General features: G+C 47.3%; 1 protein-coding gene across 5 annotated transcripts in view; it reads left to right on the top strand.

The window, feature by feature from the left end:
• Nucleotides 1-15,312, top strand: part of TAF1 (TATA-box binding protein associated factor 1) — a 1,380,965-nt gene that overhangs the window by 997,403 nt on the left and 368,250 nt on the right. For 3 of the 5 annotated variants that reach the window (XM_069612352.1, XM_069612354.1, XM_069612351.1), the window contains exons 27-28: nucleotides 2,394-2,502; nucleotides 13,736-13,873. In XM_069612352.1, coding sequence (XP_069468453.1) covers nucleotides 2,394-2,502; nucleotides 13,736-13,873 — 247 coding nt within the window. The remainder of the gene's footprint in view (nucleotides 1-2,393; nucleotides 2,503-13,735; nucleotides 13,874-15,312) is intronic. The other 2 variants (XM_069612355.1, XM_069612353.1) reach the window with 1 other exon arrangement.

Genomic DNA, 15,312 nt, shown 5'->3' with positions numbered 1-15,312 from the left:
CTCCCCCCCCCCCCCCATTTACACGTTTTTCTTTGCTTCACCAACTACTCAACTCTACTTACCACCTCTGTGCTGTCTGGTTCTCCAGGAACCGTTGACCTTTAAATCTATTCATCGTCCAGCACCCTTCCTCCCATCCGGCTAACTAAATCACCTGCCACTCACCTACCTTGCACCTTTCACTCCAGAGTCCTACTCATCCTTTCTATTCATGGCCCACCTTGTGCTGCCTCACAGATATGGTCCCTTTTTCTCTTTGCCCCTGTCCACTGGAACTCCTTCCCTGATGCCAAACATATCACCAATTTTCCTCTTTTTAAATGACCCCTCACACTCCACCCCCTTGCTCTGAAAGGCCATGCTGCCCTAACTCTGCACATCATTACCCCTAACTCCAGATCTCTACTGTTGTAAATATTGTATGTTCATATCCGATTAGCTGTTGTGGTAAGTCAGAATCACGAGATGGGCAAGTTGACATTTTCAATAATTGGTCTGTTAATTCAAGATACACCTCTATCCCTAAATGTCTACTCCCTATTATAAAGGAAAGAGAGCAGGCAAGAATGCTAGTCAGGATGTCCAACAACACACTATTTGTCTGTCGTCAAGAACAACAGATCTGCCCTGATTTCTGCCCTACGACTAATGCAAAAAGAAATTAGCAAAAAGAACACAAGGTTTAGATTTCCACCCAAGGCTTGATTGTTGGTTGGCTTCTGACCCACTGTTTGGTTTCTTTCTTGTACAGTGGGTTTCAAGCCCTGTGGTTCTGCCAGCAAAAGAATGTCCATTTGGTAGCAGTGCAAGGTATATGATGGCGTTTTATATGTGTAAGTCTTGTACCTGGTCGTTTCCCAGGATTTCTATTTGACGGAATGCACTAATGTCTTTTGCACTCTTTCTGTCGTTTGCCTTACCCTGGGGTCTCTGTATCTCCTTCACCCGTTGGGACCTTCCTCCTTCTGTCCCATCTCAGGGTTGGTTTGCTTTTGCCCCTTTTTGGGGACGTTGGTTGCTTACCCTCTCTTCAGGTATCTTTGATATTACCCCACTTTGGGATGGTTTCTCTCTCACCCTGCCCTGGGATCATCATGCCTTCACCCCGCTTTAGGGTCCTTCTTTTCTCACTCTGCCTTGGGGTCCTCAGGCTTTCACGACACTTTTGGGGTAATTTCTCTCTCAACACAGCCTCGGTTCGTAAGGCTCTCACCCCGCCTTGGCGTACTTTTTCTCTAAGCCCACCCTATGTTGGTTAGGCTTTTACCCCACTTTGGGGTCATTTGGATCGATCGTGGCGTCCACCTCCATACTCCCCTAATCCATTGCGTACCTGTTTCCTCCAGGTGGTGCTCCTCTGGTCGGATGGGTCGCGGAGGTGGCAGCGACTCACTTGGTCTTCCTTCGGATTGGTCAGAGGGGTGCTTCCTTTCTGCCAGCGATGATGGGGTTTTGGCTGTAGCTCAGCACTTCCTCGCGGTCCTCTCTACGGCCCATTGTCTCCAGTTCTTTTGGCAGTGGTGCCTTCACTAGCCTTTGGTCTCTTCTGCTGCGGCTCTTCTGGCGAGTGTTCCGGGAGCTCCAGTGCGGCGCTGTGCACTGCATCTGGTGCTGTCGTCTCTCTCCAGGCCACATACCCCAAGAGGAGGGCTCTCCTGTGAGGCTTGCAGGCCTTTCAACAATGTGGGTGTGTTTTTCTCCACCTTGGTAGCGAGGGGGAAGAACTTGTATCTCGGTCTCCAGGTTGATTCGGGTGTAGGCCTGTAAAGAGTCGGAAACCATAGCAACCTTCGATATATGCACTGAAGGCGCTATGTCTATGGGATTCTTGACAGGAGGATAATGATTATTCCTCTATCAGGATTGCCTGTCCTCGCAGGGGAGGGGTGCCAACCCGAGTGGGAACCGGTTTAGCTGACTCGCTTCCCTAGTTCCAAAGGAGGCGACTCCCCCTTCGAGAAATGGGACACACTTCATCACACTGTATATACTGTACGAAACGTATGTTGTCCCTCTGGGCTGGTCAAAATCTCTCCCTCTACCACCTGCTCATTTATCATTTTGAGCTTTTGTTATGCACCCTGCACAGTAGGACAGTGTTTTCATTTGTAGGGCTCATTAAATACACATAAATACAACTCATTAAATATATGCCTATCATCTGGCTTTTCTGTTTTACTAATAATCAATTAACGCACTTTTTAGAAGTGTTCGGAGATCCCACACACACAGGCAGAGATATTTAATGTTTATGAATGTACTGACACTGCCAACGAGAAAAAAACTAGTATTAAAAATAAATAGCTTTTCCTTACTTGATATCTCCAGCATCGATTCCATATTGTTGATGGATCAATTGTCCGGTTACTGATTGGTTCTTCTTTTATCTCCAGTGCTGATGAGGTACGCAGAAAATCATTGGTTCTGAAATTCCCGAAGCAGCCGCTTCCTCCAAAGAAGAAACGCCGCGTTGGGACGACAGTGCACTGTGATTACTTAAACGTGAGTTTCCTGCTATTCACACACACGCTGCCTGCCACGCTTGCATACCACTGGAGGTGAAACAGCAATGCATCCGGTCCACTCGTGGTGAGTGGTAAACGCTGAAAGCCAATGTATCAAAAGAATGGGTTCACAGGTAAAACAGGAGGTTGGACAGGATGGGGCTGGGCTCTTGTTTTAAAGTCATCGTGGGGCCCAGCCTTCGTTGCTCTTCCTGGCAATATTCGGGTGTTCTTCCCCAAGAAACACAATTTCAGTTCTCGAAAGGGGTTCTTAGTTTGCTTTGACTTTCAACACCTAGTTTTCCAACGTGCAGAAACCTCCTTTGTGAGCACCCTATTTTCTTGCTGATTTTCTTGCAGCCCTGAACCTATTTTTGGCTAGTTTAGGCTTTGATTTTAATATGCTAATCCCGGAGCCCATAGGGCTAATGGGGGGGGGGGACTCTTTTTTCAAACTCTTTTTTTATGCTTTTTTCTCGTGATTTTCCTGGGCACTGTGTTCAGTGGCAGCTGTGTATTTTATACTTGTTTGCACAGTGGTCTAACTGTTGGAAAAGATTTTCCTCCCATAGACCTCTATGGGACACCCCTTCTTTTTGATCCCTGTCCTTTTTGGACGTCAGTAAAGCCTTCTTCTTACTTCCCTTGCCTGTTTGCTCATTCATATGGGGAAGCTTACTAGTTCCTAAGGCTATCAGCACTGTGACTGTCTCACTTTGTGAATTCTTGTATTTTTACAATTGCACACTTCGCCTTACAGTGAAGTACAGTTAGTATCCTTATATCATTTTATATAATGGCTTTTTTGGTTACTTTTACAATGTACATAAGACAAGCTGGTGGCAGCAGTGATATTTTTATAGTTTTTGTGACATTTTACTCGTGCACTTTTGCATTTCCCACAGGTGGCTACTAAAGGAGGCCATCACCCTAAAATGGCCATGCCACGAGGTTTGTTGCTTGTTCTTTGGCCATATTGTTCATTGGCCTTATTTCTGCATTCTCAGCTCAGGAAATGCCTTTAATGGAAATTCCTTTCCCCGAGAAATCTACGGCTGTTGTGTGCATCGACTCCAGTGTTGTCGCGGTGATGCCCTGCTCCTCTGTGCTGATCTCAAGAAGGCCTTTGTTGGTGACTGTCGCTGGATTGGTGGGCACAACCAGTCTCAACCGCTTGTCGAGGATCCATGCCTGTTGAGCCTTCTGAAGTGTCACTGAACCAAACCGGTGGACTGACCAGCACTGTTCTGGGCTTCCTCTCTGCAACCATGGCCGTTTCGAGCAGAGCATTGGAGTTTTGCAGATCTTCAGCTTATGCCGCAAGGGCCTGCTCCTGTGATCGCCACTGGAAGATCGCCTGTCACATCCTGACCTTAGTGACCTCCGTTGAATCTTGTTTTCTTTGTGTCCCTGCGGTGTCCTGTGGCCGTCTATCCCGCAGAAGTCTGTGTTTGGGTCTTTGCAACTGGAAGCTGTCTAGAACCGATTCCCAAGTACCGCGACCAACCAAAACTAAATCCTGTGAAACCAAGTATCTCTTCTGTCTAGATGATCCTGGCGAAAGGTACCAAGGCAGAATAACAAGTCGGGAAGCTTTACAAGTATATAAAAAAGAAGGGGTGAGGCGCGCACTCCAATTCCTGGCCAATATACTACCCGAAGAAAGAAAAAATATATAACTGGGTTAAATCCCAAAAGTGTCCAATTCACTGGGTTAGATCCCAGTTGTTGCCAAAATGTTCACAGGGTTGGATCCCTTCTGCTGCATTTCTGCTGCTGTTCTCCTCCTCCTAGCGCTTTCGTGTACCAACACTCTTCAGGGAGGCTGCGTTGCCTTGCTTTTCAGGTGAATCCAATTAAATTGCTAATGCAGTCTCTAAGGATTATGGGAGCTGTAGTGAAAAAATGTTGTTCAGTTCAGGTGACCAAGGAAAGGCTCCCCTCCAGGAGCAAACATCTTACCCTTAGCAGGGGGAGGGGGGAAAACCATAACTATGGTTCTCCACTGTAGGGCAAAATATCCCCGGTGCTGCAGCCTCTGGAGTCCGGATCTCCACAAATTACATGTAAAAAAGAGGGGGTGAGACGCGCACTCCAATTCCTGGCCAATATACTACCTGAAGAAAGAAAATATAATTGTTGCTCCCCCGACCCGGTCTGTCATAGGGTAACAGGGGTGTGAACTCCTGACCTATGGTGGTGGAACCTGGTTTGAGAATCCCTCCCTATGCTCATCCTAGTGTTTTGGGATTAAACTGTTTCTAACTTTGTATCACTCTCTATTCACTCTAACCTCTGGCACTGCAAATATATAAACCTATCTGAATACCTGAACTGGTGTCCTCTGGCACAAGGCCCCAAACCATCTTAGGGATGGACTTAATAAGATTAAAGGAAGCTGTTTTGTGATCATTTAGAAGAATACTGTCTATTTCTATGCCTCTGAGTACTTACCTGTGCTTTAATGACCATTGAATCAAATGCTATTCTATCTTTCCTAAGTGTGTTTGTCTGAATTCTCAGAAATGTGCTGATTCCTCTCTACCTTAGAGACCCCAAGCAACTTTGCTGTATTTTAGGACTTTTTATTTTTAACCTGGCGAGAGTGAGATCCTTTTTTTTCACTGTTTCATGTTTTTTTTAATGTGATTTGAATTCTGTGTTTCTTTTGGTTGTGGAGTCTGACAAACTCCATAGGCATCATCTTTACATTGTGTCACACAGCACCTTCAGTGCAGTGGCACAGGGAAGTCTTTCAGATTTCCCAAAGGTTTAAATACCTTCTCTGGGATGAACTAGTGTTTCCAAGAGCAGTGAAGTGAAATTGACTTTACTGATATTTGTAACTTTCTAGACCCAGCACACATTATCTTACAATAGGGTGCTGGAAGGGTTACTTAGTATTCCCTTTGTCAATTTGTCATGTAACATTTTTTATGTTAGCCTTTCCTCGATGAATGGCTGGTGGCAGAGGTTTCGTTTTATCTGCCATGGTGTACATTTACCGCGAGCTGCATCGCAGCTGCAGTAAAGCACCCAAGGGTGTCATTTTTTGTAAAAATGACCCGGTCATCTTTTTTAGCCATTTCTTTGTGGAAAGGTTCTTCTTGAGATTTACTGTGCGCGCCAAACCAGGTTTGGTCCCTTTGTTTGTTTTGTCTTTGGCGGGATTCACGAGTGAAGCCCGCCTCTGGCTCCAGGGTTTCTGGCGGCGGCAGGAAGCGAGGGAGGTGCCAGAAACTCCCTGTGCTTAGCCTACTCGGAGACAGGAATGCACTCATAGGTGATTGACCGGCTGGCTGTCCAGCAAAGACAGCCACCCTGCTGGGTGTCAAATGAATGGGAGAAACCTGCCTAAAAGGCGAGGCTTTTTGGCTTGGAAGGCAGAGTCGACCACTGGACTAAGGAATCCGAAGAAGAACTTGGAAGAGACGCCTGGTGCAACTCCTGGACCGTTGGTTTACCCGGTGAAGCCCTGCTGCTGTGCTGAAGATCCGAATTCACCTCGACTAGAGAAGCCCTATAAGGACGACTTCTCCCCTTGAGTTGGTGGGACCAATCCACTCCAAAGTAAGCCACCTGGACATCCTCTCGGTAGAATTTCCACTGCAGTTGCTGCTGGAAGGCGTAGAGCCAGGGAGAGGAACAGCAGTTTGTGTGTGTCACTTTTAATTTGGCCAAGAGCTCCTGGAAGATCCTCCGGACTCCCAGGAAGCAGGACTGACCGAGCCTGAGCCACCTCAACAGAGTGCTGGACCTCAGATGCAAGGAAAGCCCATCTCGACAGCCAAGAGTCCGCAGTGTTGCTATTTGCTGAGACGTGAGGAGCTGAAACCGCGAAGTGCCACTGAATAGAAGTTGGTCCTTTTTTGTTGCTGATCGCCCCGTTACAGTACAGGAGTCCTCAGACGTCCTCCCTCTTGTCCCCAAGACTGAGGCCCAGGAACACAGGATCTGCAGAGCTGCACAGGAACAGAAGCCAACTGGAACCGTTTTTCTTCTAACCAAAGGTACTGTAAAGTCTAAGAGAACTTACCTGTTGTGTAACCTCACTTGTTCTCAGTGGAGACCGTTCTTGGTTGCTTCTATAGAGTTTCTTTCAGCTTCTTTACCTCACAAGCCTAATCAGCATGTGGCCCTGCTTTGATTTCTACTTTTCTACAAAGACTTCTCAAACATACTTACCTGCAAGAAGTGCTTCAGCTCACCTAGACTTTTGCCCAATTGACTTTGGCCTAGCCTGGCTCCCTGAATGACTCTTCTTCCCTCTGACATTGTGTTTTGCCTTCCTTACAGGAACTTTGCATTGGGGGTTACCAAAAGTACTTACCTGCTTCAGAATATTTGTCAGATCTCTTGTTTTATTCTAATGACCTTTTCCTTTGACAAAGTATTGTTATAAATGCAACAGTGATATATTAATGTCCACAGTGTCCTAGCTACTTAAGTCACCTGAGGGTGTAGGAAGTGTCTGTGTGCCATCCCAAATGGGTACTTACTGATTTAGAGAAACTAAGAGTGTGCATTCTGGAGTGTATTTGTGTGTTGCTATTATATTGCCCCTTCTGAAGAAGGCTTACTCAAACTGACTGTTAAATGCATTAATAATTGGTTAATCAAGAAACCTTGTGTGTAAGAGTTTATTTGAATGCTTGTCACTGTGAATCTCTGTGTAACCACCCTACTGCTCACATTGACCCCTCTTGAGATAAGCCCGGCTGCTCAACACGCTACCAACCTGTGTAGTACAGACTTATACAAAAGGTTGGGTTCCTATTGCCAGGAGGCCAGGGTTGTTGTAGTGCACCCAAAGGGTACTGCATACAATCTTGCCTAACAATGTATATATCTGTTTTAGAAGGGTTTTGTGTGGCAACATTTACCTAGTATATCTATCTGCTTAGTGTGTAATTTAAAGGCCAAATATATAATTGTAGTTTATATACTTGCCCGTCCAGCTGGAATTACTGCTGTTGCTCTGTGTGGACTCATTTTAGCCCTAGTCCACTCTCACCCCCCACCAGAGACTAACCTTTCCGTTTTGTTACCTCACCTTGATTGGGTTTGGCTAAACTCAGTGTCTTCCCTGTTCACCGTGATAAGGTGGGCTCCCAAGGCCCTCCTACCAGGAATGATTTTGGAAATCCATCTAAACGCTAAACACCCAAAATAAATTACTCGCCCAGTCGCCTCAATCGTACGCCATCACAGAAAGGGTATCAAAGTTAAAGTACAAATGGCCAACCAAAGACATCCCAACTGTACCATATTAATAAACACAAATCATGGAAGAACAATGGTAACCCCCAACACCTGGTCTTATATGCCAAACAAGATATGCCAGAATCCATTACCCACTGAAGTGCAAATGGTGACCACCCCAGAAGGGCTCAGCATCCAAGAACACCATGACCTGGGATGATGGATCGACTGATACGCAAACGTCTTCGCGACCAGCCCAGGTTGAGTGCAAGGTGATGTGTACAGTATCATCACATTCCCAGGAATGATGAAGCCTTACAAACTACTACACACCACCTTAGAGACCCCCAGCAACTTGGCTGGATTTTGAGGACTTGATTTTTTAACCTGGAGAGTGAGAACCTTTTTCCCACTCTCTCGTGCATTTTAATGTGATTTTATACACTGTGTTTCTTTTGGTTGTGGAGTCTAACTCCATAGGCATCATCTTTTCCAATTGTGTCCCAAAGCACCTTCAGAGCAGTGGCACAGGTAAGTCTTTCAGACTTCCTATGGTTTAAATATCTTCTCTGGGATCAACTACTGTTTTCCAGAGCAGTAAAGTGAAATTGTCTTTACTTAGCATTGTACCTGCTAGACCCAGCACACCCTATCTTACAATAGTGCTGGAGGGGTTACTTAGTATCCCCGTTGTCAAAATGCTCATGTAACATTTTTGTTATGTTACCCTTTCCTCTGGGTCCTCAAACGTCTGCCACTGCTAATCTAATTGGATACACCAGACTGCTAGGAACTTCAGATAAAATCTGTAGGTTGTGCCCTTTAGTGTGTCGACAAGCTGATTAAATCCCTTCCTGCGTTGTGAGACCTCCATAGAACAGTAATTGAACAGCCCCGTCCCCGCATGGAACGCCCTCAAATTTGCGAGCATTTGCTGAAAGTTCCTGTAGGAAGCCATACATGTAAAACTCCAGATCCCTGCCTTCGGTCTGTTCCGGAAGGCCCACCAAGCGGAGGTTGTTGCACTGGGACCTATTTTCCTGATCTTCCATTTTAGCCTCTAGGCGCTGCACCTCCCTGTTCAGCCCATCCAGATCGGTGGACGCTGTACCATAAATGCCCTCCAGTGTGCTGATGCGCTGCTCATTGTCAGTCGTGTGTTCCGCATCTGCATTCGGCCTGATATGCACCTCCTACAGGTCCTGTTTTTGTCTTGAACAGCGCTATTGGTTTCTTGCTTCCTCTGCCCTATTACTTTTATTTTGACCAGTATGGCCTGCATCTGGGCCTGGATGTCCATCCTGTCTCGCCTGCGGGATGAGCGCTGCACCAGAGCACTAGCAGAGACTGCGTCCTCAGCACTGTCTGAGGCAGGATCAGTAGCGACCTGTTGTATAACCCGACAGCTCCAATACCCTGTAGGGCCCGGTCACCCTGTGCCATCCCAGCAGCAGTGATCTAAAATGACGGGGAGGGGCCACCAGCACTAGTAGTGCTCTCAAGCTGGCTCGGGGGCGCCACAATACCGGGACAGCGTCCTTAAGGTCCAGTGCGGGAGGCGCCACAGTCAATGTGTCAGCGGACCCACGGCCAGGTTGCAGGTTGGCAAGGTCTTCAGCATCCCGAGAGATTGAGCACTGCCCCAAGCGCCGTTTATACACTATCCATGTCAGACTAGGAGGCCCACCAATGTTACAGGCCGCTGGCTCTTATGAGGTTGCTGAGAGGGGCATGCATTCCGTTATAACCGCCTGGACACTTTCACCCACTCTGTCCCAGAGAACGTGTGCTCCACATATCACTTTTTCTTCCCATGCAGGGCCCCAGCTTCCGAGGGTAGTTGGCGTCGCTGAAAAAGGAGCCCGCGGTCCACAGATGCCACCTGCTCACCCCTGGGGGTGTACCCTGTGCTGGATTTAAGGCTGCACCCACTTTCTGTGTGCAGAATGAGTTCTGAAGCATCATCGGGTGTCCCCGCTAGCATATGTATTCGCTGGATTAGAGCACAGCAGGCAGGACTGTTGTATCCCAACGGGGTCCATGCTGTGTGTGCAGCGGCCACCAGGACCACCATGCGGCCGATAGCTCTTGGTCCTCACTCACCCGGGACTAGAGATAGGATTGCGGTCCACCGGGGTGCCAATGCAGCTCTATATTCTGCATGGGGGCGGCACCCACTCTGATTTATAAATGTGGTAGCACCCGGCGCGTGTCAATGGCTTCCACCGCAGGCCTGGGGTGATCCCCAGCACGACACGGTTTTAGGAGCGCCTTAGTGAAGGAAGGCAACGCTCAACCCCCATCCAATGGGGGCCTTCTTAGTGGGAGCAGCTACCGCGCTGAGCGGCCTGGGGCCCCCCGCCTCCCTAGCTCTGGCCTGGGGCTTCAGATGTATTTTGGTTGTGGTTGTGGTTGCGGACTCTTCAGGCTGCCAATACCCCCAAGCTGGAGCTCACGATTCATAGGGTGCTGCTGGGCCGCGGGCCGCGTTATGTCTTCTTCAGTACATAAGCTGCCGGGTGTAGTTATTTTTCAGCAGATCCCACCTTGAATCATGGGAGACAATTAGGCGCTACAGCTAGCATTTGTCAGAGCTCTGGCACCGTCTGGCCATCTTCTTTGGGCTCTCGAGCGCCCCTCCCCCTCCCATCTACTTAACATCTTTGTTAAATAATTAATTTGATGTATCTTTGACCTCTGGTAAATGTATATATTTGTATTCGAGTATTCTGCAATAATGCTACCTGTTAGATACATTTTCCAGTGTGTTCAGAAGGCCTATAATAAATAACTGTTTTATATTCGTTGCCTAAATTGAATTTTTGTTTACTAAACTGTGTGTACTTACTGACGGTGTCTGGCCCCACTTACACTCTCCTGAAAATAATCCTTGACCGCTCTCCATTGCTACCTTGATTGGGTTTTATGTAAACTTCCCTGTTCACTTTAAATAGGATGGCCTCCTAAGCTCTGTCCACCAGACCAGATTCTAGAAATCTATCTTAACAAATCCCCCTCCCTCTCTTTGTGGGCACACTCCCTCCCTTTCTTCGTGGATGTTTGCTGGCAGTCCTGCCCCCTCATTGCTGGCAGTCCTGCCCCCTCATTGCTGGCAGTCCCGCCCCCTCATTGCTGGCAGTCCCACCCCCTCATTGCTGGCAGTCCCGCCCCCTCATTGCTGGCAGTCAGTGCCGCCCCCTCATTGCTGGCAGTCAGTGCCGCCCCCTCATTGCTGGCAGTCAGTGCCGCCCCCTCATTGCTGGCAGTCAGTGCCGCCCCCTCTTTGCTGGCAGTCAGTGCCGCCCCCTCTTTGCTGGCAGTCAGTGCCGCCCCCTCTTTGCTGGCAGTCAGTGCCGCCCCCTCTTTGCTGGCAGTCAGTGCCGCCCCCTCTTTGCTGGCAGTCAGTGCCGCCCCCTCTTTGCTGGCAGTCAGTGCCGCCCCCTCTTTGCTGGCAGTCAGTGCCGCCCCCTCTTTGCTGGCAGTCAGTGCCGCCCCCTCTTTGCTGGCTTGTCTTCCCACCCTCTCTTTGCGGGCTTGTCTTCCCTCCCTCTCTTTGCGGGCTTGTCTTCCCTCCCTCTCTTTGCGGGCTTGTCTTCCCTCCCTCTCTTTGCGGACTTGTCTTCCCTCCCTCTCTTTGCAGGCTCGTCTTCCCTCCCTCTCTTTGCAGGCTCGTCTTCCCTCCCTCTCTTTGCAGGCTCGTCTTCCCTTCCTCCCTTTGCGGGCTCGTCTTCCCTCGCTCTGTGTTAGGGAGAATTCTCTCTTTAGGCTGAATTTCCTAACCTAGTGAGTCCCCCAGCAGCTTTGCTGGATTTCTGGAGTTTGTTTTTTTCTCCTGCCAAGAGTGAGACTCTTTTTCTCCCACTCTTGGACCTGATTTATGGTGTTCCTTTGACTGTTAATGTGTTTTATGGGCTATGGGGTCCTTTACTCCATAGGGTCTCATGTGTTTTTACTATGTGTGTTACACAGCACCCTCCGTGCAGTGACACAGGGGTGTCATAGTGACACCCCACCATAGACTCCATACCCTGGGACTGACTACTGTCTCCAAGGGCATGTAAAGTCACCATTGGCTTTACTAGTGCCAAATTATTAACAGAAACCGGTACAAACCATCATATTGTGGACGTACTGATCGGGGCAATTCGATTGCCCCGGGGTCTGTTAGTCGAGGGGGCACGTCTCCATCCCCCCTGATCGAGTTTTGGCTGGTGGCAGTGGATACTACTTTTTATATTCGACCGCAAATATATCCCTATGGGATTTTCCCATTGTTCGAGGCTACCAACTTTAATTATTTAATTCTCATAGCCTCGAACATACCGCCGGTTTATTTAATTAATATTAATTCGCCGGTTGCTATTTTTTGCCAGGACTCGATTCTAAAATGGCATTTGTGTTCTCTTATGTGACTCCAACCCAAGTCGAGCCCTTTGTTCCACTTTTTGGCGGGCTTCTCCACAGAAGCCTCCAAAAGTGGTGCCACTCTGCCCGGGTACCACAGGGGGCGTGGGAGGGGGTTTAGGCACCCTGGACTGAGTTACCTTGGTAACTCAAGTCGCACTCTTGTGTGATTGGCCCAAGTGGTGAGCCAGCCGGCTCACCACTTAGCATGTTTGATTGACAGCTAGGCTGAGTGAATGGGGGTGTGCTGCATAAAAGCAGGGCTTTGGGGACTGGAACTTCAGAAGTCGCCACAGGACCTGAGAATCCGATGAGGGAGAAGCTGAGCCGACCTACCACGACGACACCACCGGTGGAGCCCTGCGGAACCGACTCACCACTTCCCGACGACAGAAGATCTCCCGACTGGAGAGGCTTCTTCCCCTGACTGGTGGGCACAACCAGTTTACCTTCTTCTTTTCGCATCCCAGGCCGTCTTGTGGTCGAAATGCCCGTGCCAAGCACCCCGGCAACCGGATAGCCACTTAACACTGGACCGCAAATAAAAGGACCGTTCCTTTTTACTGAGGACTCCGCGGCTGGTTTCTTCCCTGGCAGTGCAACGGACTCCTGTCTTCCTCCCCGACGAGACCCTCTCTCCCCCCGGACAAAGCACCGACTTGCATCCGCTGCCAGGAACAACTGCCCCCGCTGGAGTATTCTCACCACTTTAAGGTACCGTGTCCGCCAGGCCTCCCTTTCTAAAGATTGCTACAAGGTAATAATAATCCCTTAACCTGCTGGACTGGGTTGGCCGCCTTGTCCTTCTAACGGGTCCCTTTCTTTTGGTCCAACTCTTGTTTTGAACCTTTGCAAGACTCTTGTGCACTTCAACCGTGTGACCTTGGACACATTTCGTTCTGATCCTCTTAAAGTGGATCCGGCCTTCTGAACTCTAATTTCACGGTTTTACTTGCCTCCCTCTCTTGTTTTGTTCTTATGAAAAGGGTGGGGATCTGTTTCATATTATACTCTGCTTTTCTCTCCCTTTTAAAACGAATTATTAGAGTGCCATCTGCATTAAGCGCTCACCGCTGTCTGAAAATAAGTGGGGCTTTACTTAAGACTTGTCTAAAATTCTTCTAAGGGAGTGTATGTCTTTTAGTGACCGTGTTTTTGAATTGCTTACTATTAGTGCCTGTGTGTTTTTCTAGATGTGGTTTTAAATAAATAATTATATCTCTTTTACACCAAGCTCTGGTCAGTGTTTACTTGTTCTACTGTGCTCTTCTGACCTATTGTGAATACTCTGTATACTGCCCAACTCTTCTTGAGGGAAGTCTGACTGCTCAGCCACAGCTACCAAGTGAATCTCTGTGGTACAGACTGCTACCAAGTGGGTTTACTGCCACACACCTGTAGTCTTAAATCTTTTGCAGTGGTCCCAGAGGGAACTGCACAGGTTTCTGCCTAACACTGTGGGCTCGCCTTCCCTCTTTCTGTGGGCTCGCCTTCCCTCGCTCTGTGAAATTGCCCTTGCTCTTTGTGAATTCTCTCTGTTTGTTGACTCTATTTGTCATACTGCTCATTTGCTGGCCTTTCTTTGCTCGTTGTAATTTTTCTTTGTTGATCACTTCTTCTTTTAGCGTCCTCACAAGTCCATCCACCGGCGCCGGACGGATCCTATGGTCACTCTTTCGTCTACACTGGAATCCATCATCAATGACATGAGGGACATGGCCAATGTAAGACCGCTAGGATCATTGATGGGGGACATGGCCAACGTAAGAGCGCTTGGATATTTGATGGGGATTTGGCCGGTTTAAGAGCACTGCAGTTATTGATGTAGACATGGACCTTTTTTTTAAAGGGCATAATACGATTAGTACAGTGGACCCTATCTAGACATGGCTTAATGGGATTAATGTAATGGGCCTGCTTTTAGACATGGCTTAATAAAATGTGTATAATGGACCTATTTTAGACATGACACAATTGGATTAGTACAATGGCTCTGTCTTCGACATGGCATCGGGGAACTGGTACTAATGTCCTTTTAAACATGGCATAATGCAGTTGGTGTAATGGGCTCCTGTTAGACATTGCATAATTCTGTGGCCCTCTTAGACATGTTAGAATAGGATTAATACAACAGACCTCTTTTAAATGTGGAATATGGAAGTTAGTACAAGGGTTTCCTTTTAATCATGGCTGAATGGAATTTAATAATGTTCCTCTTTTATAGGTGGCCTAATAAGATTTGTTCAGAATAATGGACCTCCTTCTAAACATGGCATAGTACAATTAGTATAATGGACCTCTGTTAGACCTGGCATAATAGGATGTGTACAATAGATCTCTTTTGAGTATGGAATAATGGAATTAGTAACTGGATCTTCATTAGACCAGGCATTATTGCATCAATATAATCAACCTCTTTTGGCATGGAACAGTAGGAATATTACAATGGAACTCTTTAAGATGTGAAATTAGTACAAGGGACCCTTTTCAAACATGTCATAATGGAGTTATAATATTCCTACTCTACATGGAATTAATAGGATTAGTACAAGAAACCTCTTTTGGACATTTCTTAAAGGGATTAATTTGATGCACCTATTTTAGACATGGCTGCATGGGACAAGTACCATGGACGTCCTTTAGGCATAGCCTAATCGAATTAGTATAATGTACCTCCTTTAGGCAGGGCATAATGAAATGAGTGCAATGGTTTGCTTTTGGACATGCATTATGGGATTACTACTATCATTGAACTAATTGACCAGTTGTGGGCATGGCTTACTAGGATTTGTATTTATTTTTATTTGTAAAGCAATTTCACCAAAGCACTGTGTACGGTTAAAGAATGGTACAACACATGAAGGTAAAATATTGCAGGAAATACATTATTCTAGGCTGAGGAAAATAACAAAATGCCTTTTAAGTGCGATTGAACAAGTTGAATGGCGGAAGAGGAGTAAATAGAATGAGGGAGAATATTCTAGATATTTTGGAAGGGATAAAGAATGGAAACTAAAAAAGGGCACACGGCGATTTAGGAACAGCAAGGAGAAATTGGGTTTGAGATTGTAGGAGACTGGGTGGAGAGTAAAAGGTGACAAGTGATCACATTTCAAGACAATGGAAAAGAAAGTGAAAAAGAAGAGATTCAGAAGAAACCCAGGGTAAAGATGAGAGTGAAGAACAGATAGAGAGATGGAGA

The sequence above is a fragment of the Ambystoma mexicanum genome, chromosome 5p (assembly GCF_040938575.1).
Source record: "Ambystoma mexicanum isolate Mex_15411 chromosome 5p, UKY_AmexF1_1, whole genome shotgun sequence".
Taxonomy (NCBI): Eukaryota; Metazoa; Chordata; class Amphibia; order Caudata; family Ambystomatidae; genus Ambystoma; species Ambystoma mexicanum.
This window is presented reverse-complemented; position numbering and strand designations above follow the sequence as displayed.